Genomic DNA, 25,930 nt, shown 5'->3' on the forward strand with positions numbered 1-25,930 from the left:
ACCTAAATAGACATTTCTCCAAAGAATATATACAGATTGCCAACAAACACATTAAAGAATGCTCAATATCATTAATCATTAGAGAAATGCAAATCAAAACCACAATGAGATATCATCTCACACTGCTCAGAATGGCCATCATCAAAAAATCTACAAACAATAAATGCTGGAGAGGGTGTGGAGAAAAGGGAACACTCTTGCACTGTTGGTGGGAATGTAAATTGATACAGCCACTATGGAGAACAGTATGGAGGTTCCTTAAAAAACTAAAAATAGAGCTACCATACGACCCAGCAATCCCACTACTGGGCATATACCCTGAGAAAACCATAATTCAAAAAGAGTCATGTACCACAATATTCATTGCAGCTCTATTTACAGTAGCCAGGACATGGACCCAACCTACGTGTCCATCAATAGGTGATTGGATAAAGAAGATGTGGCACATATATACAATGGAATATTACTCAGCCATAAAAAGAAACGAAACTGAGTTATTTGTAGTGAGGTGGATGGACCTAGAGTCCGTCATACAGAGTGAAGTAAGTCAGAAAGAGAAAAACAAATACCGTATGCTAACACATATATATGGAATCTAAGGAAAAAAAAATGGTCATGAAGAACCTAGGAGGAAGATGGGAATAAAGACGCAGAACTACTAAAGAATGGACTTGAGGATATGGGGAGGGGGAAGTGTAAGCTGGGACAAAGTGAGAGAGTGGCATGGACATATATACACTACCAAATGTAAAATAGATAGCTAGTGGGAAGCAGCCGCATAGCACATGGAGATCAGCTCGGTGCTTTGTGACCACCTAGAGGGGTAGGATAGGGAGGGTGGGAGGGAGGGAGACGCAAGAGGGAAGAGATATGGGGATATATGTATATGTATAACTGATTCACTTTGTTATAAAGCAGAAACTAACAAAAAAATAAAATAAAATAAAACAATAAATGCTATTAAATATTACCATAAGGACTTTCCTGGTGGCGCAGTGGTTAAGAATCTGCCTTCCAGTGCAGGGGACACAGGTTCGAGCCCTGGTCCAGAAAGATCCCACATGCTGTGGAGCAACTAAGCCCATGCACCACAACTACTGAGCCTGCGCTCTAGAGCTCTCGAGCCACAACTACTGAGCCTGTGTGCCACAACTACTGAAGCCCACATGCCTAGAGCCTGTGCTCCACAACAAGAGAAGCCACCGTAACGAGAAGCCCGCGCACCACAACAAAGAGTAGCCCCCACTTGCCGCAGCTAGAGAAAGCCCATGCACAGCAACGAAGACCCAATGCAGCCAAATCAATTAAATTAATTAATTAAAAAATATATTACCATAAGAAATAATCTTTTCTTTGAATTTTAGCATAGAATACACTTAAGGTTTCTCTACCTTTGGATAATGTTGGCCCCTTTATACTTACCATATAATTTTCCTTTTAAGTATTCTGCAATTAATGGCACAAGTCAAGTACAGTATACTTTTAACCAAGTATGGAAATATTTTCTGACATACTTCATTCCTATTTCTGTCACACCCCTCTCCCTCATACTGCCCTCTCCACTTACAATATCAGAGAGAGTCATACAGAGTGAAGTAAGTCAGAAAGAGCAAAATATACAAATATTGTATATTAATGTATATATGTGGAATCTAGAGAATTGGTATAGATGACCTTATTTGCAAAGCAGAAATAGAGACACAGAGGTAGAGAACAAATGTATGGATACCAAGGGGGAAAGGGATGGGGTGGGAGGAACTGGGAGATTGGGATTGACACATACGCACTATTGATACTATGTATAAAATAGACAATTGAGGGGAACATACTGTATAGCACAGGGAACTCTACTTAATGCACTGTGGTGTCCTAAATGGGAAGGAAATCCAAAAGGGAGGGGATATATGTATAATGTATGGCTGATTCATTTTGCTGTGCAGTAGAAGGTAACACAACATTGTAAAGCAACTATACTCCAATACAAATTAGTTTAAAAAAACCCCAATATATGTTAAGTGCACACAACAGGTGACACTCAGCTCCTTATCAGCTCTTCTAGGAGGTGGAGAGACTAAAATAAATGTTGTGATGCTTTGCTACCTAGCAGAGGTTAATTTTGCATATCTACTGGTATATTATTTAATACCAGCAAGAAAAACTTTTTGTATATTATTCTGTAACATGTTTATAAAAAAATAACATCTTATTTTTAATTATTCAATTTTTAAAACCAATCTGTAATGACTGTCCTGAACTAGCTGTGTAAACCTCAAGGTTTTTAAAAATGAAAGTAAAGTGAATATAGAGCATAAATTTATGGTGAAAAACATTAGAGTGCTAATGCATAAACAAGACCTAAATCAGGGCACTATCCTACATTACTGTAGTCATAATGAATAGTGACTCTATAAAATGAGACACTGTCTGCATCATATGAATACTATCAATGACAGGGCTTTTTAAAAATTATTAAAATGGCAAGAGTACAAACAGCTTTTACCAGTAGTGTTCAGACTGTAATATCAACATTAAATCAAAGTCTATGGACAGAAAAGTTAAGAGATTTAGGAGAATTTAGGGGAAATAAGGAAACATCACTGAACTTGGTACTCTACATTGTAGACAGCTGCCACAAGCAAAAAATAAATAAATAAAATGGCAATTAAGTTGATTGCAGTATTTTAATATTTTAAAGAAAAACATATTAAAAATACAGATTTTTTAAAAATTTTTACATACTTGACAGATATAGCATCACCTACCTTTCTAAAAATAGTAGGGGTAAACAATTGTAGAAAATGTATGTTAATTAGTGGTACAACACTATGTATTTAAAAACCCTGACACGCTCGTACTATCTACTGCTTTGAAGTCAGATTATGGCCTAGAGTTAATGTCACGTTGGTTCCAAAATGGAATATGGGGTCCCAGGCCAGCATTGGTAAACTGTGCCTATTGTGGCACAACTTGTCCAGCCATGAAAGCATAAATCACAAAGAAAAAATCAGTTTTGTAAAAACACTTTTCCCTCTTTTTATAATCTTCTTTATTTACTCTGGATAGTTAACATAACAGTGTTCAGTAGTGAAGTAAGCAGATTTTATACTCACTATTACTGTATGGATAGAAAGAGCCATATGCATTTTTGTTTTTTATAAGTCATCTCAGATCACTGCGATATGGCACATGAAAAGAGAGATTCAGAGGCGCAACGTTAATAAATTCATTTAACATTGTCAAGCATTCAAAAGATAAATGCAATCATATAGCAAAAAAAAAATCAGTTTGAAACTCTGACCTCTCCCAAGGATATGAAGAATCTTTTCACGTGTCAGAAATCTCTATAGCAAAGATTCCTATAAGAGAGAAAAAAAATTATGTAGATTAATATTTTCAACTCAATGATTTCATGATGAATAAAAAAGTGTGTTCTAATATTACTTTGGTAAGACTTAGGATTTTTCCCTCAGCTTCTGTGAAAGAAAACAGATACAATGTATTTTTTCACTCAGTTTCACAAGCTGTGATACATCCATATCATGGAATACTATGGATTCAACAATAAAAAAGAATGAACTATTGACACACACAACTTGGATGGATCTCATGGGCACTGTGCTAAGAGAGAAAAACCAGTCTCAAAAACTTACATCCCATGTGTGATTCCATGTATACAACATTCTCAAAAGGACAGAATTATAGAGCTGGAGAAGAAATTAGTGTTTGCTCAGGGATAGGGAGGAGAACGAGAGGGCTGTGACTATAAAAGGGTATCATGAAGGAATGAGCTCCTCGGGGCTGATGGAACAATTCAGAACATTGACTGTGGTGGCGTCATATGTTCTCTGTGTAAAAAAATTGCGCGCACAAACAAGTGCGTGTAAAAACTAGTGAAAACTGAATAAGGCCCATCGACTGGTTAATTATGCCAGTGTCAGTTTCCTGGTTTGTAAGATATTGCCATTGGGGAAGCTGGGGGAAGGATATGGTGGGACTATCTGTACTATTCTTGCAACTACCTGTGAGACTGCTGTAATCATTTCAAAATAAAAAAAAGTAAAACAAAGCAAAACAAAACTGTGTTACAGTCACACAATGGAATATTACTCAGCAGTTAAAAGGAATATCCAATAATATCTGATACATGCAACAAGCCGGATAAATCTCAAATATGTAGTGCTGAGTGAAAGTCAGCCACTACAGACTACATACCACATGATTCCATTTATATGACAACCTGAAAAGGCAACACTATAGGAACAGGAAACAGATCAGTGGTTGGGGGAAAGTAAATTAAGTACATTGGCTGTTGTAAAGTAAATTAAGTACATTGGATAATAGGTGGCAGTCAAAGGATACCATTTAAAACTAACAGCAAAAACTTAAAATTTAAAAAATAGGGTACTTTAAGGGTACTATTAAAAGTATTAATAGAAAGGTAACCATTATAATAAAACACAAAACTTCTTCAATATCAAAAGAAATGTTCACAAGCAAAGAAGAATAACCAAATAGAGTAAATATCACATAGTAAACACGGTTATCATAACATAAGATGATATGACCGAGTTGAGGCCAAATTTAACAGTTATATCAATAATATGAGGGAGCTTAACTCACCTGTTTTAAAAAAATTTCAAAATGATTCATAAAGCAAAACTCAAATCCATACTATATAAAAGCGAGATACTTAAAATGCAGTGATTCAAAAAAGTTAAAAATAAAGTGATGGACAAAGATCTACCAGGCAAATGGAGACAATAAGGAAACAGGAGTTGTAACTCTAATACCAGACAAAGTAGGCGTCAAGTCCTTCCTCCTTCCAAAAAAATGAAACGCATCAGAAAATAACACTTCATAAAAGCCACATTCACAATAAAGATACAACAGTTCAGAATATCTATGCCACAAATAAAACAGCAAACCACCTATATAAAACAAAATTTATAGGAGGCATAAGAAGAAATAAAAACATACTAATAATAGATTTTAAAGCACCATTCTTAGTAAAACAAGTGAACAAAAATTAAACGACATTATAAAAGAACTAAATAAAATTTAAAAGGCAAATCTTTTAGATATATTACACTATACTCTGATAAGAAAGAATATATCTTCTCAAGTGCACGTGAACTGTTCACAAAAATTGATCATGCAGTAAAGTACAAAGAAAACATCAGTAATGTCCATAAAATAGAAATATTATAGACAATAGTCTCTGATCACAATGCAATAACATTAGGAATTAAAAATGAAACCAAAACAAACAAACAAAAAAGCTCTTCTCATTGAAAATTAAAAGATTTTCTATCAAATAACTCTTGGGTAAAAGTGAGAATACAAACAGAAATTACAGAATTTCTGAAAAATAATGATCACAAAAACACTATATATCAGAATCTATGGGATATATTTAAAGCAATGATCACAGAAAAATTCATAGCTCTGAATATCTACATCAATAAAAGTGAAAGAATGGTAATAAATGAATTAAATTTCTAACTCAAAACTCTAGGGGAAAAAAACCCAACAAAGTAAATGAAAAAGCACAAGGAAGGAAATAATATAAATAAAAACAGAAATTAATAAGAAAGAAAAACAGATTAAATCAATAAATCAAAATGCTGGTTCTTTGAAGCAATGAACAAAGTAAACAAACCATAGGCTAAGGTAATCAACAAAAAAAGGGAGAAACATACATATACAAATAAGAAATGACAATAGGATATAACTATTGATACAGAAGAAATTTTTAAATTTATAAGATATTGCATTGGTTACTTCTGTGCAAATAAATTTGAAAACCTAGATAACTTTTAGACAAATAGAGATAGAAAGCTTAAAAAGACCAATTTCCAAAGAAGCAATAGAGGACTTCCCTGGTGGCGCAGTGGTTAAGAATCCGCCTGTCAACGCAGGGGACACGGGTTCGAGCCCTGGCCCAGGAAGATCCCACATGCCGCAGAGCAACTAAGCCTGTGCACCACAACTACTGAGCCTGCGCTCTAGAGCCCGCAAGCCACAACTACTGAGCCCGTGTGCCACAACTAGTGAAGCCCACACACCTAGTGCACATGCTCTGCAACAAGAGAAGCCACAGCAATGAGAAGCCCACGCACCGCAATGAAGTAGCCCCTTCTCACCGCAACTAGAGAAAGCCCGTGTGCAGCAATGAAGACCCAACGCAGCCAAAAATAAATAAATTAATAAATTAAAAAAAAAAAAGTCGTGTCAAGGCTTTAAAAAAAAAAGAAGCAATAGAAAAAGTTATTAAGGAAGTACACCCCACAAAAAAAAAAAGAACCAAGGCTACGTGGTTTGACAGGTAAACTCACCCAAATCTTTAGAGATCAAATAATCCCCAACTATATAAATTGTTTCAAAGCAAGGTAAACAAAAAATTCTCAAATTCTTTTTTTGAAACAAATATAACATTGATATCTAAACTTGATAAAAATAGCACAGAGAGAAAATTACAGACCAATATCACTTACGAATATTGATACACAGATCTAAGGTAAATGAAATAGTAGTGAACACCAAGAAAATAATACACTATGACCAAGTAGGGGCTATGCCAGAAATTCAAAGATGGTTCAATACTTGAAAATCTATTAATATAATTCACATATTAATAGTTCTAAAGAGAAAAAACCATATCTTCATAGATGATAAAAAGGCCCTTGACAAAAACATCCTTTCCTAATAAAAAGTCTTGAAAAAATAGTAATGAGTAGTATTTCCTTAATATCATAAAACATATAAACCTCAATCCTAAAGCCAGTATCTTACTTAATGGGCAAACCCCATTGGCATTCTCACCACAGGTCAGAATTAAAACAAGAATGTCCACTTTTGCCACAGCTATTTATCATTATTCTGATGATACTGGCAAATGCAATCAACTAGAGAATACAATTCAAGAGATACATATAGGAAAAGAAGAAATAAAATTATCTCTTTTTGCAGATGACATGATAGTATATCTGGAAACCCCTAAAGAATCAATGACAAAACTTAATGAAACAGTAAAAGAATTTAGCAAGGTAATGTGATAGAAAATTAACATGCAAAAATAGCATCTTTTGAAGATATAATGAATGGAGGAAACCCCGTTTACAATAGCAACAAAAAATAATAAAATCTTTAGGAATGAACTTAACAAGAAATGTTCAAAACCTATATAAAGAAAAAAACTACAAGCCATTCCTGAAAGACACAAAGCAAATTTGAACAAATGGAAAGACATCTCTTCCTCTTGGTTAGGATATCTCAACATAATCAACAAAAATGAAAAATGAAAGCAAATTGAAACAAATGAATCTAATGTATTTCAAATGTATACCATAACCACAGTGAAAGGGGAAAAAAAAGAATTACTCCAAGTAAGTTATGAACACAGTATTTGACTATATGCCTTCAAGACTTGGGAAAGGTAATGTATGGGGATAGAAAGGAAGAACTGCAAACAGATTCTGAACTTTTTTTTACGTTGGCCTGTTTACTGTAGTAACATAGATGAAGACATTTTGAAAGTATTTTAGATGCATTCTGGGGTTGAGCAAATGAATACCTGTGTTGCTGTTGTTGAGCAAATGTGCTGATGTTAAACCAGGGCTCTCACTGGAGAAGAAAGGATGTACAAATACAGAACGGAAGGAGGCAAGGGAGAAACCTGTGAGGATGGTTCAAACTGGAGGTATTAGTTATTGTAAAAAAAAAAAAAAAAAAAAAAGTCTGTTGGTGGGGGTGGGGAGAGGGCGAGAGAGAGAGAGAGAGAGGGAGAAACAAGTGCAAGAGTGTGAGTGCATGAGACAGCACGTGTTGTCTCATAAACACAGAAAAAGCAAATGTGGTAAAATTTTAATAATAGTGAGTATGGGTAAAAGGTTGCACAGATGTTCTTTGTATTATTTTATTTTTGTTAACTTCTTGTAAGTTGGAAATTATTTCTAAAAAAAAATGTTTTTATGAAATTTGTGGCATACATTTTCGTAAATGTTTTTACAAAATTTGTGGAATATATCTAAAATATTTTCCTCTGAAAAATTAGCCTATTATTTTCCTGAAGTATATGTATTTTATGGTGCTGTAATAATTAGCCAATATTTTGTTAATGAAAGTATATGAAAAAACTGTATGTTGTAGAAATAAAAAGAAAATCAGATTTTAAAAATATAATTTATGTAGACATTAGATAAAATAGACCTTTCTTTAACATATTTATATAAAACTAATTATCAAAATATTTTTATGTCTACATATCTAATTATGTAATGATGTTTAAATAGCACTATTAATGGTAGACTGTTAGGGAGTTTTCTTACCCCCTCAGATATTCAGTTTTTATTGCTATATGGTTCCCGAAGAATGGATCCTTAAACCACTTACTCTTCTAATGATCGATCCAGGCCTCGGTCAGGAGATCGACGGTGAGCACGTTCTGGTGAGTGACATTTTGCATTTGGCTTTATTGTGGAACTCAAATGATAAGCATTACTTGAGTAATTCTGGCGGCGAAGTTCTTGCACAGCTCTTTCCCTAAAGCAAAACAGTGAGACTTTTACTAAACTTTATATCCAGCGACATTATTAACACTGTCGTAGAACTATAGTTCAAATCATGCTTTAAAATCTAAGCATCATGAAATAACCAAAATCTGTGGTTATCCAAGGAACAGTGCTTTCCAGGCTGAACGTGACATAGAGACACACTTACCTTTCAAAGCGCTCTGTCCCTAGTTGTCTCTTGGTAATGTCTAAATCAGCTTCCAACTGCGTTACGACGTTCCTGAACTGGGCCACGTCTCTACTCTGGATGGCCCTGTGTAAAAGAATGTGAGTGACAGTTAATTACAGGTAAAATATGGCTAGGACTCCTAGAGTACATGAAACCATGTTGGCAATGGTTTCTCAGCTGGATCCAAGCAAAATTGTCATTTTCGTAGATGTATTAGTGCATCTAAAATATGCCAGCTTTAGATGTAGTAAATGTGCAAAGTAGACTACTAAAAGTCTAAGCTGTCCCAGCCCCATTCAATTAGTTAAACCTTTTCTGTCTCAGTTTCCCTATGTTTAGAGGGGTAATATTATCTATTATCTACCTATATTACTTATTTACTGCAGATCATTTTTACAAGTGTACTTTAAGGTATTAGGTGCATATTCCAGTGCATATAATATTGGAATTCACTAGCACCATGATGAATGTGTGTGAATATATGTACATTTAATTGACCAAATGCCTTATATATACTTGTAATGAAATTTGATATATCTACTGTTAAAAACAAAATCTCTTCAATTTCACAGGATCTTCCTTAGGGCTAAACACTGCCTCAAAAACCCTGTGATAAGGCACACTACCATAAGGCAGATGACACAGGTGAATGCTGCTTGCACAGAACATTCTATCCTCTCTGCTGGCTTTCAGGACTGCATTACAGACTGCTGGAGTCTAAACTTTAGAGACTAAGAACACTCAACCTTATCAAGCTTACTTGATACTACTCACCAGCCAGTCTAAAACAGAATGTACCCCTTAAGGTGGGAGTGTTGGCACACTTCACTGAGGCAATTTCCACCTACGGCTTGAGGAAATGATCCTGCAGAACTGGTTGAAGGTACCCCAAAAGCCCAGCTGCAGTGATTGAAAAGAATGACTCCATCACAGCTGCCACAACCTAAAATCATTTTCTGAAGGAAACGGGCCCTGGCTTTGCAGCCTTTGCTCAGTCGGGGGCTCCTACAAGTGGCTGATTTCTGAGACCGTGATTCCTGTCCTTCCCCACGTCCCCTGCTCGGATGGGAGGGCAGAGTTGAGGCTGGATGAAAAAGTGTTATAGGTGGGAAAGAAAAGAACAGAAGCTAAGGGTCCCCATGAAGTTTTGTGAAAGGTGAGTTTAATAATAAAATATTAAGTTTAATAATAAAATATTTTAATAATAAAATATTAGTTTAATATTTTAATAATAAAATATTAGTTTAATATTTTAATAATAAAATATTCACTATGTTTAATAATAAAATATTCACTATGCAGGCAGGCATTTCCACCTCATCCTCCAGTCTTGTAAATAAGGTGCTAATGGTATTAGGGATTCTTAAAATAAAAAAAGTCAAAATCAATGCTCTGGGGGAAGTCTTCAGCATTCTGTAAATGCAGTAGTTCTTCCAGATAACCAGTATACACTTACAGGTACATAGGTACATAGGGAAAGATCATGTGACAAATGGAAAGACTGTGTAGCACTACCAGGTGGGTCCATAAATAGAAAAATTCTTCTGGTTTCAGAAGTGCTTAATTTCTTCTAATCTGGTTACTTCCTAAAGGCAATATGTTAGATCAATAGGTGTTCATTTATACCCAAACAATCAACCAAGATGGTTAAACTTAAATTTAGATAAATTTAGATAAACATATAATAGAAATAAGTACTAAATCTTAGACAAATCACAACACTTGGGGTCCTCAGTTTAATTAATAGCAAATTATGGCACTAAATTGTCTAAATGCCAGCTTTAAAATTCTATTAATCTATAAAGTACCAAAAATTTAGAAATACGACTTTGTTATCATATTGCTAACCAACTCACATTTTGTTTTCTGCCAAACAAAGGTGTTCTTTAAGAAGCTGAATTTCAGATTCTTTTTCTTGAAGTGCTATCTGAGACTGATATTCTTTGTCTCGATTGGCCACCAGCAAAGCTTCTAGATTCTGCATGGAGATTCTCTCATTTGTCATCTGACTCCTGAGGAGTTCTATTTCAGAACGAGCAGAATCCAACTCATTCTCCATCTGTACGATAACAGGAAGATACCTATACTTATTCCTATTCGTTCACTTAACTGATGTATTATCAGAGACTCATAAAATGTCTGTATTATGTTATAAACTGACAACCACTTTTAATTTCTTGATTAGAAATTGTGTCCTCCTTCTTACCAGATACACACATGCACGCACACTGGGTATCACTTTCCCCAACTCTCTGATAATATCAGAAAGTTCATTAATTTAAGTAAAGAGTTATTAATCTCAAACGTCAAACAATTTCCATTTCCAGCTTTGATATTTCTTAATTTATTTCTGCAAGACTGACATAGTAGTATCTGTAACTACTGCTTTGTCCTGAGTTGGGTGAATTATAAACACCTAACTTCCTGACGGAATGTCATTGCCCTCCATAGTTAAGAAAGATAAGGAGTAATTGCACATTCCCTCTCTTGCATGATCCTGTGGAAAACTTCACTTTTTGAAGGTTATCTTGAGCCTAACATACGTTCTGTAAGCCAAATGTTTCTTCAAAAGGAGGAAAACCAGACATCACTATTTAGAAAAAAATTATTCCTTATCTCATAATACACATTATAATAATTTATATATGCATTTAAAAAGTTAAATGTAAAAAGATAAAACCCTAAGAAAAAAAAGTTAAATAAAAATGAAATTATTAGGAAAGGGGTGGGCAGGTAGGCGAAGAACTTTTTAGACTAGATACAATTAAAAAATGATGTCTGACCATAGAAAAAACAAACATATTTATACTCATTATAAACAAACAAAATTTACGAGGAAAAAAACCAGATGAAAATAAACTCAGTAAATAGTTAATATCTTATTAATATAAGGAAGATGAACAAACTGATGAGAAATATGAACTAATGATGTGAACAGAAAATGTACAAAATACAGCTAATTAGTAAACATATAGAATAACTTACCCTTACTAATAATCAAAGAAATAGAAATTAAATCAAGACGGTATTTCTAGTCCAGGATTTCTTAACTTTGACACTACTGATCTTTTGGGTTGGACATTTATTTGGTGTAGGGAGCTGCCCTATGCATTACAGGATGTTTAGCAGCATCCCTGGCCTCTACTTACCAGAGATCCATGGCATCCCCCCACCCTGGTTGTGACAGTCAAAAATGTCTATAGACATTGCTAAGTGTTTCCTGGGGAGCAAAATCTCTTTCAGGTGAACCAATGTTGTAGTTTATCAAACTGGCAAATTTCTTAGTTTTTGTGTTGATTAACATTAAAATGGGCAATGGCAATCTCATATACCTTGCTGGCAGGAATCTAAAATGGAGCATCACTTTTTTGGTAACAGCTTTATTGGAATATAATTCACATACCATACAACTTGCCCATTTAAATTGTACAAGTCAATGGTTTTTAGTATATTAACAGAGTTGTATGATCATACCACAATCTCACAATCTATTGTGAGAACTTTTTCATCATCCCAAAATGAAACCCAGCACACATTAGCAGTCATTCCCCCACTCCTACCCCCAGCACTAGCCCTAGACAATCCCTAATCTATTTTCTGTCTCTATGATCTGCTTTATTTTGAACATTTCATATAAATGGAATCACACAATGTGTGTGTGGTCTTATGGGACTGCCTTCCTTCCCTTAGTGTAATGTTTTCAAGAGTCATCCATGTTTTAGCAGGTATCAGTACTTTATTACTTCTATTGCCAAATAATATTCCCTTGCACAGATGTAGGAATATTTGAGTTATTTACACTTTTTGGCTATTATAAATAATGCTGTTAAGAACATTTGTGTATAAGTTTTTACATGGACCTACGTTTTCATTCTCCTTTGATAAACAGGAGTGGGATTTCTGGACTTTATGGTAATCCTATTTTTTCACATTTTGAGGAACTGCCAAGATGTTTTCCAAAGAGGCCTATTTTACATTCCCACCAGCAACGTATGAGGGTTCCAAGTTTTCTACATCTTTGCCAACATTTGCTATTGTCTTTTTTAAATTATAGCCATCCTAGTGGTTATGAAATGGTATAGTTTTGTTTTGCATTTCTCTGATTGTTAATGATGTTGAGCATCTTTTCATGTGCTTTTTGCCCATTTATGTAGTGTCTATAGAGAAATGTCTATTGAGATCCTTTCCCCATTTTTTGAGTTGGGTTATTACTAAGTTGCAAGAGTCCTTTATATACTCTGGATACAAATCTCTTATTAGATATATGATTTGCAAATGTTTTCCCCATTCTGTGCATTGTCTTTTTACTTTGTTGATAACATTTGCAGCACAAAAGTTTTTTATTCTGATGAAGTCCTTCTAATCTATTTTTTCTTCTGTTGTACTTGTGATGTGACTCTAAAAAAGGATTACCTAACCCAAGGTCACAAAGATTTATTTGTATGTTCTCTTCTTAAGAGTTTTATAATTTTAACTCTTACATATAGGTCTATAAAACATTTGAAGTTAATTTTTGTATATGGTATGTGATAGGAATCCAACTTCATTCTTTTCCATGTAGATGTTCAGTTGTCCCAGTAGCATTTGTTGAAAAGACTATTCTTCCCCCATTAAATTGTATTGCTACCAATTTTTTGGATATCATTTCACTACAAATGTAAGAGTTTATTTCTGGACTCTCAATTCTGTTCCACTGACCTATATATCTTTCCTTATGCTAGTACTACACTGTCTTGATTACTATAGACAGTTTTGAAATTGGGAAGTGCTCTGATTTTGCTCTTTTTCAAGATTGTTTTGGCTATTCTGGGTCACTTGCACTTCCATATTAATTTTATGTCATCTTGTCAGTTTCAATGAGGAAGCCCGCTGGGATTCTAATAGACATTGTATTGAATTTGTAGACCAATTTGGGGTAGTACTGCCATTTTAACAGTGTTAAGTCTTCTGATCCATGGATGTGGGATGTCTTTCCTTTTATTTGGGGTCTTTAATTTCTCTCTCTCTCTTTCTTTCTCTCCCTCTATCTATCTCTCTCCAAACTGGAAATAACAGATGTCCTTCAAAGGATGAATGATTAAACAAACTGTGTTACAGGAATGAACCACTAATATATGCAACAACCTGGATGAACCTTCAGAGAATTATGCTGAATGAAAAAATCCAATCCCAAAAGGTTACATATCGTATGATTCTATCTATAGAACATTCTTGAAGTGACAGAATTTACAAGTGGAGAACAGATTAGCTGTTTGTTTCCAGGGGTTAAGGAGAGGTTGTGGATAGGAGGGGAGTAGATATAGCGCTAAAAAAGGGCAACATGATGGGTCCTGTGATAGAAATGTTCCATATCTTGCCTGAAACAATGTCAAAAGCCTGGTTGAGATATTATACTATGGTTTTGCAAGACGTTACCATTGGGGGAGGCCAGGTAAAGGAGACACAACATTTCTTTGTATAGTTTCTTATAATTGCATGTGAATCTACAATTATCTCAAAATCAAAAGTTTAGCTTAGAAAAATTATTTGTCTGTCCCTTATATGCATAGTACAGCTGAAGAAATACAAAGATAAATAAGATAGTTCTTGCACTTGAAATACAGCTTATTATGGGGATAAACATATATACACAAATAACTAAATTCTAAGGCAAAAAAATTTATGTCAGGAGTATTTAAAAATACTATGAGAATTTGCCTGATGACTTCACACCCATCAGGACAGTTATTAGCAAAAGAGAGAGAGAAGTGGGGGGAGGGAAGGAGGCAGGGAGGGGGTAGAGAGAGAGAGAAAGAAAGAAAGAAAAGAAAGAAAGAAAGAAAGAAAGAGAGAGAGAAAGAAAGAAAGAGAGAAAGAAAGAGAAAGAGAGAAAGAAAGAGAAAGAGAAAGAAAGGCTGAAAAACAAGTGTTGGCAAGGATGTAGAGAAACTGGAACACTTGTGCACTGTCAGTGGGAATGTAAAATGGTACAGCTGCTTTGGAAAACAGTACAGAGGCTCCTCAAAAAATTAAAAATAGAATTACCATATGATTACCATATGATCCAGAAATCCAACTTCTGGGTAGAGACCCAAAGAAAATGAAAGCAGCATCTTGAAGAGAGATTTATACACCCATGTTTATAGCAGCATTATTCACAATAGCTAAAACATGGAAGCAACCCAAGTGTCCACAAACTGACAAATAAATAAGCAAACTGTGGTATATTCACACAATGGAATATTGTTCAGCCTTAAAAAGGAAAGAGAGGGTGGAGTCAAGATGGTGGTGTGGGAAGACGTGGAGTTAGCTTCTCCCCACAACTAGGGCGCCTGCTGGCCGCTGGTGGGGGACTCTGATGCCCAAGGAGATGAGAGGAAACCCGAAGTGAACCAGTAGGATGTAGGGGGACTGAGGGGGGAGGAGAAGTGGAGGCCAGACAGGATCTGCACCCCCTAAGGCCAGGGAGATCAGGAGAGGCAGGTGGGAGGGACTCTCCCAGAAGAGAGGGAGAGGAGCGGAGGACCATCGCCTGGCCCACTAGGGCCAGGGAGCCTGCTGAGCTCCCAGGCCGGTCCCCTGCCCTCCAAGGCCACTCACCCCTCATTAGTCCTGGGGGCATAGGAGGGAGGCCGGGGAGATCAGGAAAGGCAGGTGGGAGGGGCCCTCACAGACCGGAGGAGCAGGAGAGGAGAGTAGGGCGTTTTCCCCAACCACTCAAGCCCAGGAAGCCTGCTGGGCTCCCAGGTGAGGTTCCCTGCCTTCTAAGACCAGGGGTGGGGGGCACGCCTGGGCCCCTTCTGTTCCTAGAGCCTAAGCCCCACCCCCCCACAGCTCCCAGGGTCTTTTCCAGCCGTGTGGGTCCTAAGCATAGGCCCCGCCCACTGCCCAAACCTCGCCCTTGCTTAGGCCCCGCCCTCTACAGCCAAGGTCTTCCCCCCCCCCTTTTTTCTTTCTTTTCCCTCCTCTTTTTTACTATTGGGGTACTGATGTACCTTCTGGTTGTTGATTCATCTATATTTTTATTTTTATATTCTTTCTAACATATCTGTTAGTTTCCTAGTCTAATTTTATTTTTTACTTTGTTATTGTTTTTTTTTTTTTTTTTTTTGCCGCCCCATGTGGCTTGAGGGATCTTGTTCATGAGCCCAGGGTAAGGCTGAAGCTCCTGTGGTGGGAGGTCCAAGTCTGAACCACTGGACTAACACAGAACCTCAGACCCCAGGGAATATTCATCAGAGTGAGGTCTCACAGAGTTCCTTATCTCAGCACCAAGACCCAGCCTACAAACCCCAGTGTTGGAAGCCTCAGGCCAAATAACCAGTAAGACAGGAACACAGTCCCACTCATAAAAAAAAAAAAAAATGAGATGGCAAAAAAATATGTCACAGATGAAGCAGCAAGGTAAAAACCTACAAGACCAAATAAATGAAGAGGAAATAGGCAATCTACCTGAAAAAGAATTCAGAGTAATGATAGTAAAGATGATCCAGAATCTCAGAAGTAGAATGGAGGCACGGATTGAGAAAATACAAGAAATGTTTAACAAAGATTTAGAAGAACTAAAGAACAAACAAACAGAGATGAACAACACAATAAATGAAATGAAAAATACACTAGAAGGAATCAATAACAGAATAACTGAGGCAGAAGAACGAATAAGGGAGTTGGATGACAAAATGGTGGAAATCACTGCAGAGGAGCAGAATAAAGAAAAAAGAATGAAAAGAATTGAGGACAGTCTCAGAGACCTCTGTGACAACACTAAACACACCAACATTTGAATTATGGGGGTCCCAGAAGAAGAAGACAAAAAGAAAGGGTCTGAGAAAATATTTGAAGAGATTATAGTCGAAAACTTCCCTAACATGGGAAAGGAAATAGTCACCAAAGTCCAGGAAGCACAGAGAGTCCCCTACAGGATAAACCCTAGGAAAAACACACCAAGACACATATTAATCAAACTAACAAAAATTAAATTCAAAGGAAATATACTAAAAGCAGCAAGGGAAAAACAAAAAATAACATGCAAAGGAATCCCCATAAGGTTATCAGCTGATTTTTCAGCGGAAATTCTGCAGGCCAGAAGGGAGTGGCAGGATATAGTTAAAGTGATGAAAGAGAAAAACCTACAACCAAAATTACTCTACCCAGCAAGGATCTCATTCAGATTTGATGGAGAAGTCAAAAGCTTTTCAGACAAGCAAAAGCTAAGAGAATTCAGCACCACCAAGCCAGCTTTAAAACAAATGCTAAAGAAACTTCTCTAGGCAGGAAACACAAGAGAAGAAAAAACCCCACAAAAACAAACCCCAAACAATTAAGAAAATGGTAATAGGAACATACATATCAATGATAACTTTGAATGTAAATGGATTAAATGCCCCAACTAAAAGACACAGACTGGCTGAATGGATACAAAAACAAGACCCATATATATGCTGTCTACAAGAGACCCACTTCAAACCTAGGGACACATACAGACTGAAAGTGAGGGGATGGAAAAAGATATTCCATGCAAATGGAAATCAAAAGAAAGCTGGAGTAGCAATACTCATATCAGATAAAGTAGACTTTAAAATAAAGACTGTTACAAGAGATAAGGAGGGGCACTACATAATGATCAAAGGATCAATCCAAGAAGAAGATATAACAATTATAAATGTTTATGCACCCAACAGAGGAGTACCTCAATACATAAGGCAAATGCAAACAACCATGAAAAGAGAAATCGACAGTAACACAGTAATAGTAGGGGACGTTAACACCCTACTTACACCAATGGACAGATCACCCAAAATGAAAATAAATAAGGAAACACAAGCTTTAAATAACACAATAGCCCAGATAGATCTAACTGATATTTATAGAACATTCCACCCAAAAGTGGCAGAATACACTTTCTTCTCAAGTGCACATGGAACATTCTCCAGGATAGATCACATCTTGGGTCACAAATCAAGCCTCGGAAAATTAAAGAAAACTGAAATTATATCAAGCATCTTCTTCTGACCACAATGCTATGAGATTGGAAATCAATTACAGGAAAAAATCTGTAAAAAACCACAAATACATGAGGCTAAACAGTGTGCTACTAAATAACCAAGAGATCACTGAAGAAATCAAAGAAGAAATTAAAAAATACCTAGAAACAAATGAGAATGAAAACATGACGACCCAAAACCTATGGGATGCAGCAAAAGCAGTTCTAAAAGGGAAGTTTACAGCAATTCAATCTCACCTCAAGAAACAAGAAAAATCTCAAATAAACAATCTAACCCTACACTTGAAACAACTAGAGAAAAAGAACAAAGAAAACCCAAAGTCAGTGGAAGGAAAGAAATCATAAAGATCGGAGCAGAAATAAATGAAATAGAAATGCAGAAAACAATAGCAAAGATCAATACAACTAAAAGCTGGTTCTTTGAGAAGATAAACAAAATTGATAAACCCTTAGCCAGACTCATCAACAAAAAAAGGGTGAGGACGCAAATAGATAAAATTAGAAATGAAAGAGGAGAAATCACAACTGACACTGCAGAAGTACAAAGGATTATAAGAGACTACTACAAACAACTATATGCCAATAAAATGGACAACCATGAAGAAATGGACAAATTCTTGGAAAGGTACAATTTTCCACGACTGAACCAGGAAGAATTAGAAAACAAAAACAGACTTATCACAAGTAATGAAATTGAAACTGTAATTAAAAATCTTCCAACAAACAAAAGTCCAGGACCAGGGGGCTTCACAGGCGAATTCTATCAAACATTTAGAGAAGAGCTAACACCCATCCTTCTCAAACTCTTCCAAAAAACGGCAGAGGAAGGAACACTCCCAAATTCATTCTATGAAGCCACCATCACCCTGATACCAAAACCAGAAAAAGATATCACAAAAAAGAAAATTATAGACCAATATCACTGATGAACATAGATGCAAAAATCTTGAACAAAATACTAGCAAACAAAATCCAACAGCACATTAAAGGATCATATACCATGATCAAGTGGGATTTATCCCAGGGATGCAAGGATTCTTCAATATACGCAAATCAATCAATGTGATATACCACAATAACAAATTAAGGAATAAAAACCATATGATCATCTCAATAGATGCAGAAAAAGCTTTTGACAAAATTCAACACCCATTTATGATAAAAACTCTCCAGAAAATGGGCATAGAGAGAACCTACCTCAACATAATAAAGGCCACATATGACAAACACACAGCAAGCATCATACTCAATGGTGAAAAACTGAAAGCATTTCCACTAAGATCAGGAACAAGACAAGGATGTCCACTCTCACCACTCTTATTCAACATAGTTTTGGAAGTCCTAGCCACGGCAATCAGAGAAGAAAAAGAAATAAAAGGAACACAAATTGGAAAAGAAGAAGTAAAACTGTCACTGTTTGCCGATGACATGATACTATACATAGAAAATCCTAAAGATGCCACCAGAAAACTACTAGAAGTAATCAATGTATTTGGTAAGGTTGCAGGATAGAAAATTAAGGCACAGAAATCTCTGGCATTCCTATATACCAACAATGAAAAATCAGAAAGAGAAATTAAGGAAACACTCCCATTTACCACTGCAACAAAAAGAATAAAATACCTAGGAATAAACCTGCCTAAGGAGGCAAAAGACTTGTACTAAGAAAACTGTAAAACACTGATGAAAGAAATCAAAGATAATAGATAAAATAAACAGATGGAGAAATATACCATGTTCTTGGATTGGAAGAATCAATATTGTGAAAATGACTATACTACCCAAAGCAATCTACAGATTCAATGCAATCCCTATCAAACTACCAATGGCATTCTTCACAGAATTAGAACAAAAACTTTTACAATTCATATGGAAACACAAAAGACCCTGAATAGCCAAAGCAATCTTGAGAAAGAAAAATGGAGTTGGAGGAATCAGGCTCCCCGACTTCAAACTATACCACAAAGCTACAGTAATCAAGACAGTATGGTACTGGCACAAAAACAGAAATATAGATCAATGGTACAGGATAGAATGCCCAGAGATAAACCCACGCACATATGGTCACCTAATTTATGACAAAGGAGGCAAGAACATACAATGGAGAAAAGACAGCCTCTTCAATAAGTGGTGCTGGGAAAACTGGACAGCTACATGTAAAAGAATGAAATTAGAACACTACCTAATACCATACACAAAAATAAACTCCTAATGGATTAAAGACTTAAATGTAAGACCAGACACTATAAAACTCTTAGAGGAAAACACAGGAAAAACACTCTTTGACATAAACCACAGCAAGATCTTTTTTACCCCACCTCCTAGAGTAACAGAAATAAAAACAAAAATAAACAAATGGGACTTAATTAAACTTAAAAGCTTTTGCACAGCAAAGGAAATCGTAAACAAGACAAAAAGACAACCCTCAGAATGGGAGAAAATATTTGCAAATGAAACAACTGACAAAGGATTAATCTCCAAAATATACAAATAGCTCATGGAGCTCAATATCAAAAAAACAAACAATCCAGTTAAAAAATGGGTGGAAGACCTAAATAGACATTTCACCAAGGAAAACACACAGATGGCCAAGAGGCACATGAAAAGATGCTCAACATCACTAATTATTAGAGAAATGCAAATCAAAACTACAATGAGGTATCTCCTCACACGGGTCAGAATGGCCATCATCAAAAAATCTAGAAACAATAAATGCTGGAAAGAGTGTGGTGAAAAGGGAACCCTCCTGCACTGTTGGTGGAAATGTAAACTGATACAACCACTATGGAGAACAATATGGAGGTTCCTTAAAAAACTAAAAATAGAACTACCATACGACCCAGCAATCCCACTACTGGGCATATACCCTGAGAAAACCATAATTCAAAAAGAGACATGTACCACAATATTCACTGCAGCACTATTTACAATAGCCAGGACATGGAAGCAACCTAAATGTCCATCGACAGATTAATGGATAAAGAAGATGTGACACATATATACAATGGAATATTACTCAGCCATAAAAAGAAATGAAAATGAGTTATTTGTAGTGAGGTGGATGGACCTAGAGTCTGTCATACAGAGTGAAGTCAGTCAGAAAGAGAAAAACAAATACCGTATGCTAACGCATATATACGGAATCTAAAAAAATAAAATAAAATGGTACTGATGAACCTAGTTGCAGGGCAGGAAAAAAGAGGCAGACATAGAGAATGGACTTGAGGACATGGGGTGGGAGGGCGAAGCTGGGGCGAAGTGAGAGTAGCATCGACATATATACACTACTGAATGTAAAATAGTTGGCTGGTGGGAAGCAGCAGCATAGCACAGGGAGATCCGCTCGGTGCTTTGCGATGACCTAGAGGGTTGGGATAGGGAGGATGGGAAGGAGGCTCAAGAGGGAGGGTATATGGGGACATGTGTATGCGTATGGGTGATTTGCTTTGCTGTGCAACAGAAACTAACACAGTATTGTGAAGCAATTATACTCCAATAAAGATCTATTAAAAAAAAAAAGGAAAGAAATTCTGCAATATGCTACAACATAGATGAACCTTAAGGACATTATGCTAAGTGAAATAAGTCAGCCTCCCAAAGACAAATACATATGATTCCACTTATGTGAGGTACTTAGAGTAGTAAAAATCATCAAGACAGAAAATATAATGGTGGTTGCCAGGGGCTGCAGGGAGGAGAGAATGGGGAGTTATTGTTTAATAGGTATAGAGTTTCAGATTTATAAGATGAAAGGAGTTATGGACATGGACGGTGGTGATGGCTGCAAAACAATGTGAAAACCACTGAACTTTAAAATGGTTAAGATGGTAAAGGTTATATGTATTTTAACACAAGAAGAGAAAATATACTTAAAGACTAGTAAGTAAGCAACAAAACCTGTAGTAAACATCCTTAAGAAATTAAAAAATAAATATAAATCATTATCAATTTTATATTTAGTTCTGCTAAGGGTAATAATTTTAAAGCTTAAAGAAGGTTACTAATCCTTTTGGTTATGGTGTGTTGGTGTATGTGTATCAACATATAACCAAAATGTGTTGATATTTCAATTATACTATGCAACTTGGATACATATCCCTTCAGGATTCAGGCTCCATCTATTTTTCCAGATGCATCTCAGCCACCTGGCCATTGCAAATGACTTACTACTCACTCAAGAATTTACTTATAACTTCAGACCGTTGCCTAAGTGGTTGTTCCCTCTGAATGGGATCCCTCATCACTTCTGAGTTCAGTAGTGTGCCCTTGTGAACTCCTCTCTGACACCCATAGGCCAAAAAGGAACTCCCTTTCTGAAAACTTGAGTATTTCTTACTAGTCTAATATTCACCCCAAATAATTTGTATGCCAATACCAGGAAGCCCTTGAAGGCAGAGGACTGTATCTTTTGAACATTATATTCACAGTGGCAAGCACAATTTCAGGCACATGGTAGATACAATCAAGTGAATTACAGTTTAAAAGAATTCAGCCAAATAGTAAATTTTGCTTAAAAGAATAGCATTAAAGTTATTATTTTGCTAGATAAACCTCAGCCTCATGGTTCTTTGCTGATTGATATGTCAATGTGTTTTATAATTCTTTTGGCTAAAAGTAAATGCAAATTACACACTCAAAGGAAGAGCTTCTGTTATGGTCTTGAATTGTTTGGAACACAGCATAAATTAATTTCTTGGACTTTAAAAATAAAATCTAAAGTTGAAAGACATGGCTTGATATAATATTTTATTAAAAAACAGTTCATTTTTTGAAAACGGTGGTAATTTTATAGTAATAGTAATATTAAAAGAACCATTTAAAAACGTTAATACATACCATTTCTATTTCTTGATCTTTAGCAGCCAGCTGTCGATTAAGAAGTTCTTTGCTTGAATCAAGTTTAATGCAAAGTTCCCTTGTGGAAGACAAATCTGCAAGGGCAGACACTTTTTCAAACTGAACCTTCTGAAGCTCCTCTTCCATCTTTACAACAGACTTATGTAAAGTAGCAATCTGGGACTTGTAAGACCGTTCTGCATTTAAGTGCTGCAAGGACAAAATTATTATATATATGTATTTTTTTAACTTGAAAAAAACCTACAGCATGGAAAACAAAGTGGGGCAAATATTTTAATGATAGTACTTTTAGATTATAAGGAACTTTAGATGATATAGGTGGCAATAGTATGCACAAAACATTCCAGGAAAGATAAATTTGGGCTTCAAATTTCTATATATAAAATCCAGGAGTAAAGTGGTCAACTGGTCATTCTTTTTTTAAAATAAATTTATTTATTTATTTATTTATTTATTTATTTTTGGCTGCATTGGGTCTTTGTTGCTGCGTGCGGGCTTTCTCCAGTTGCGGCGAGAGGGGGCTATTCTTCATTGCAGTGCACGGGCTTCTCACTGCAGTGGCTTCCCTTGTTGCGGAGCACGGGCTCTAGGCGTGTGGGCTTCAGTAGTTGCAGCATGCCGGCTCAGTAGTTGTGGTGCACAGGCTTAGTTGCTCCGCGGCATGTGGGATCTTCCAGGACCAGGGATTGAACCCGTGTCCCCTGCATTGGCAGGCAGATTCTTAACCACTATGCCACCAGGGACGTCCCTGGTCATTCTTTTTAATGTATTTAGAAAACAATTTAAAAGCCTCATCCCCAAAGTTAGTTGAGATATACACGTTTGGCCTGTAGTTCTGTCTATATTTGCCACAGTTTCAATTATTCTACGGTATAAATATTATTATTGTTAAAAACAAAACATTATCTACTGTTTCATTCACAATACCCATTTTCTAATTCTTGAATGGCATGCTGATATGGATCATAATATCATAAAATGAGAGCTGATAACTCTCTAGCACTTACTAATACCTCTGAGGGAAAAAGACTCCGGGCAAGTATAAATCAAGAACACATCCACATTATGGAAAATAAGAGCATGTCTTTAAAACTGTAATATGAGAGTCAAGTTATATAAATGCTTTCAAATGTTCAAGATAATTCCAGACACCTCCCTTTACTTTCAGAAAAATGACTTATGTAAGTGCACTGCCACCTACAGAGAAGTATTTGCTATTATGTGAGACTAACAGAACTGAGAGACAAATAAAGAAATGTTTCTGCTTTTACAAGCGTTTTTACAAGTACAATGCACAAAAAATTGTCCCTGGAATAAGTTATTTGGCCACAATTCACTCCTACCTTTCTGCCTCCCTTCCTTCCTCACCCACTCAATTTCTCACTCATTCTTCAAACAACCTTCTATCCATCCATCCACCCACCCGCCCATCCATTCCATACTTATTGAGTATATTCTATGTTCCAGTCAATGTGCCTAGATGCATATCCAATGGTAAGCAAAATGGTCTCTGCTCTCATGAAGTTTCCAGACTATGGGGGAATCATGCATTAATAAAATAATCATACAGATGAATATGTAAATATACATTAAGCAAATATTTCTAGAGAAAAAAGTGTAGAACACAGGAAAGTGACCTAGACTGATGGGATCAGGGAAATCAGGAAAGGCTTCTCTAAGTAAATGACACTTGAACTGAGATCTGAAAAGTGAGTAGATATACAGTGTGTTGGGGGAGGGTGGCTTTTCAAATCAGAGGATGCTAAGTGCAAAGCAAGAGCAGAAAGAAGGCTAGTATGGCTAGAGCTCAGAGACTACAGGGAAGAGTGATAGGAGGTGCAGTTGAAAAGGTATACAATTTACAAAATAGAGCCTAGTAAGCCATGTAAAATTTAGGTCTTTATTACAATTGACAAATCTTACAGAGTAGGTTATGTGATCGGTTTTGTGTTTTGAGAAGAATGTTTTGGACGTTTCAGGTTCTAGTAAAATAGCTGATTAAGCTAAGAGGAAAATCTTCTGGATAAAATAGAATAAAAAATTATTTTTGCAGTTCCTAGTTGAACTTGCAGGTAAGAAAGAGAAATTCTCACATGCCGAAACACAGAGAAAACAAAACCAGAGCACGGAGCAAATGAGCAGGTCTGAAGCTAAGAGTTGGGGATTGGAAGACCCAGTAATGGTGAATGGCTTAACACACTCAAGTAAGACTAGGAGACAAGAATTTAGGACTAATGGAGAGTTGGAATTGAGATCTCCACATAATCTGGGACCCTTGAAAGGAGGCTCCAGGAAAAAAAAAATCCACCCAACCTCACAGAGAGACAACCAAAAGTTTATCTTGACCTAGTCTCTGGATAGAGAAAAAAAAATGTCTTCTGTAAGAAACTGAAAACTTTGGTCTGGCTTCACCCAATTTTGGAGTCTGACTTTACCCTACCATACCCAATTTGAAACTTTAACATAATGTTTGTTCCATGCCTATGATAACTCAGAGTCCTATTGTAGAAGCAGATGTACCTCCCTGACCATTCATAGTGAAGCACAACAGGAAAGATGAACATTTTCTGGCTGGGTTGTGGAGGTCTTGAGAGCTACTCTCTATCACAAAACGATCCTCTAGTCTCCATTCCTGGCAGATTTAGGACGTAATAGTTCCCATGAAATCCTTTCTCCCACATGTTCTACTTGCGTTTTTACAATAACTCCTGCTTTCTTGAACTAGCTGGAGTAGATCTCTTTCCCTTACATTTGAACAAGTTTTAATATATAAATGCATTTACTCAGACATGTGAACACATATTAAATGTCTTCAAAAATGTTTTCCTTTTAGAAAAAGTGAAAAATGTATCCTTAGGAAATCCCAAATTTCAGTAACATATATTCTGCTAAGTATATTTTGCCAAAGTTCTGCAGAGAACTGGATTTTTAGAATTGGGTTGATCATGTTTTATACCAAACTCTTGGCCCTGATCACTATTGCCCTTAATATCACCTAAAGTCAACCCTCCTGGATTTGATCACAAGGTTTTAGGATCAAGGATAGCAATATTGTCATATTACAATGATAAAAACAAACAACACTGATATTGAAACAAGCATACCAATTATTTATAAGGGTCTTTGAGCAAGAGTTATTTACAGTGATTAAAGCAGATGATTTTTAATGTATTCATGACAAAAAAAAGAAGCAACAATGAATGAAGAATTCTGTAAACATATGGGTAGATACAAATAAGGATTGCCTGAAAGAATAAGAACAATAGTAATGATTTATTTTTCAGAATATAAAAACAAGGTGGAACTAAAATAGTACACAACAGTATCATAAAAGATTGGTGTGTGTGTGTG

The 25,930-nt window shown here is 36.0% G+C and overlaps 1 protein-coding gene across 5 annotated transcripts in view; it reads right to left on the reverse strand.

The window, feature by feature from the left end:
- Positions 1-3,297: 3,297 nt before the first annotated feature.
- TSGA10 (testis specific 10) overlaps positions 3,298-25,930 on the reverse strand; it is a 101,983-nt gene continuing 79,350 nt past the window's right edge. For all 5 annotated transcript variants that reach the window (XM_061211039.1, XM_061211036.1, XM_061211038.1 and 2 more), the window contains 5 exons: positions 22,559-22,768; positions 10,596-10,798; positions 8,719-8,823; positions 8,392-8,541; positions 3,298-3,356 (listed from right to left, as the gene is read on the reverse strand). In XM_061211039.1, the coding sequence (XP_061067022.1) occupies positions 3,332-3,356; positions 8,392-8,541; positions 8,719-8,823; positions 10,596-10,798; positions 22,559-22,768 (693 nt within the window). In that variant the 3' untranslated portion in view covers positions 3,298-3,331. The remainder of the gene's footprint in view (positions 3,357-8,391; positions 8,542-8,718; positions 8,824-10,595; positions 10,799-22,558; positions 22,769-25,930) is intronic.

Source organism: Eubalaena glacialis, chromosome 14 (genome assembly GCF_028564815.1).
Source record: "Eubalaena glacialis isolate mEubGla1 chromosome 14, mEubGla1.1.hap2.+ XY, whole genome shotgun sequence".
In the NCBI taxonomy this organism is placed as follows: Eukaryota; Metazoa; Chordata; class Mammalia; order Artiodactyla; family Balaenidae; genus Eubalaena; species Eubalaena glacialis.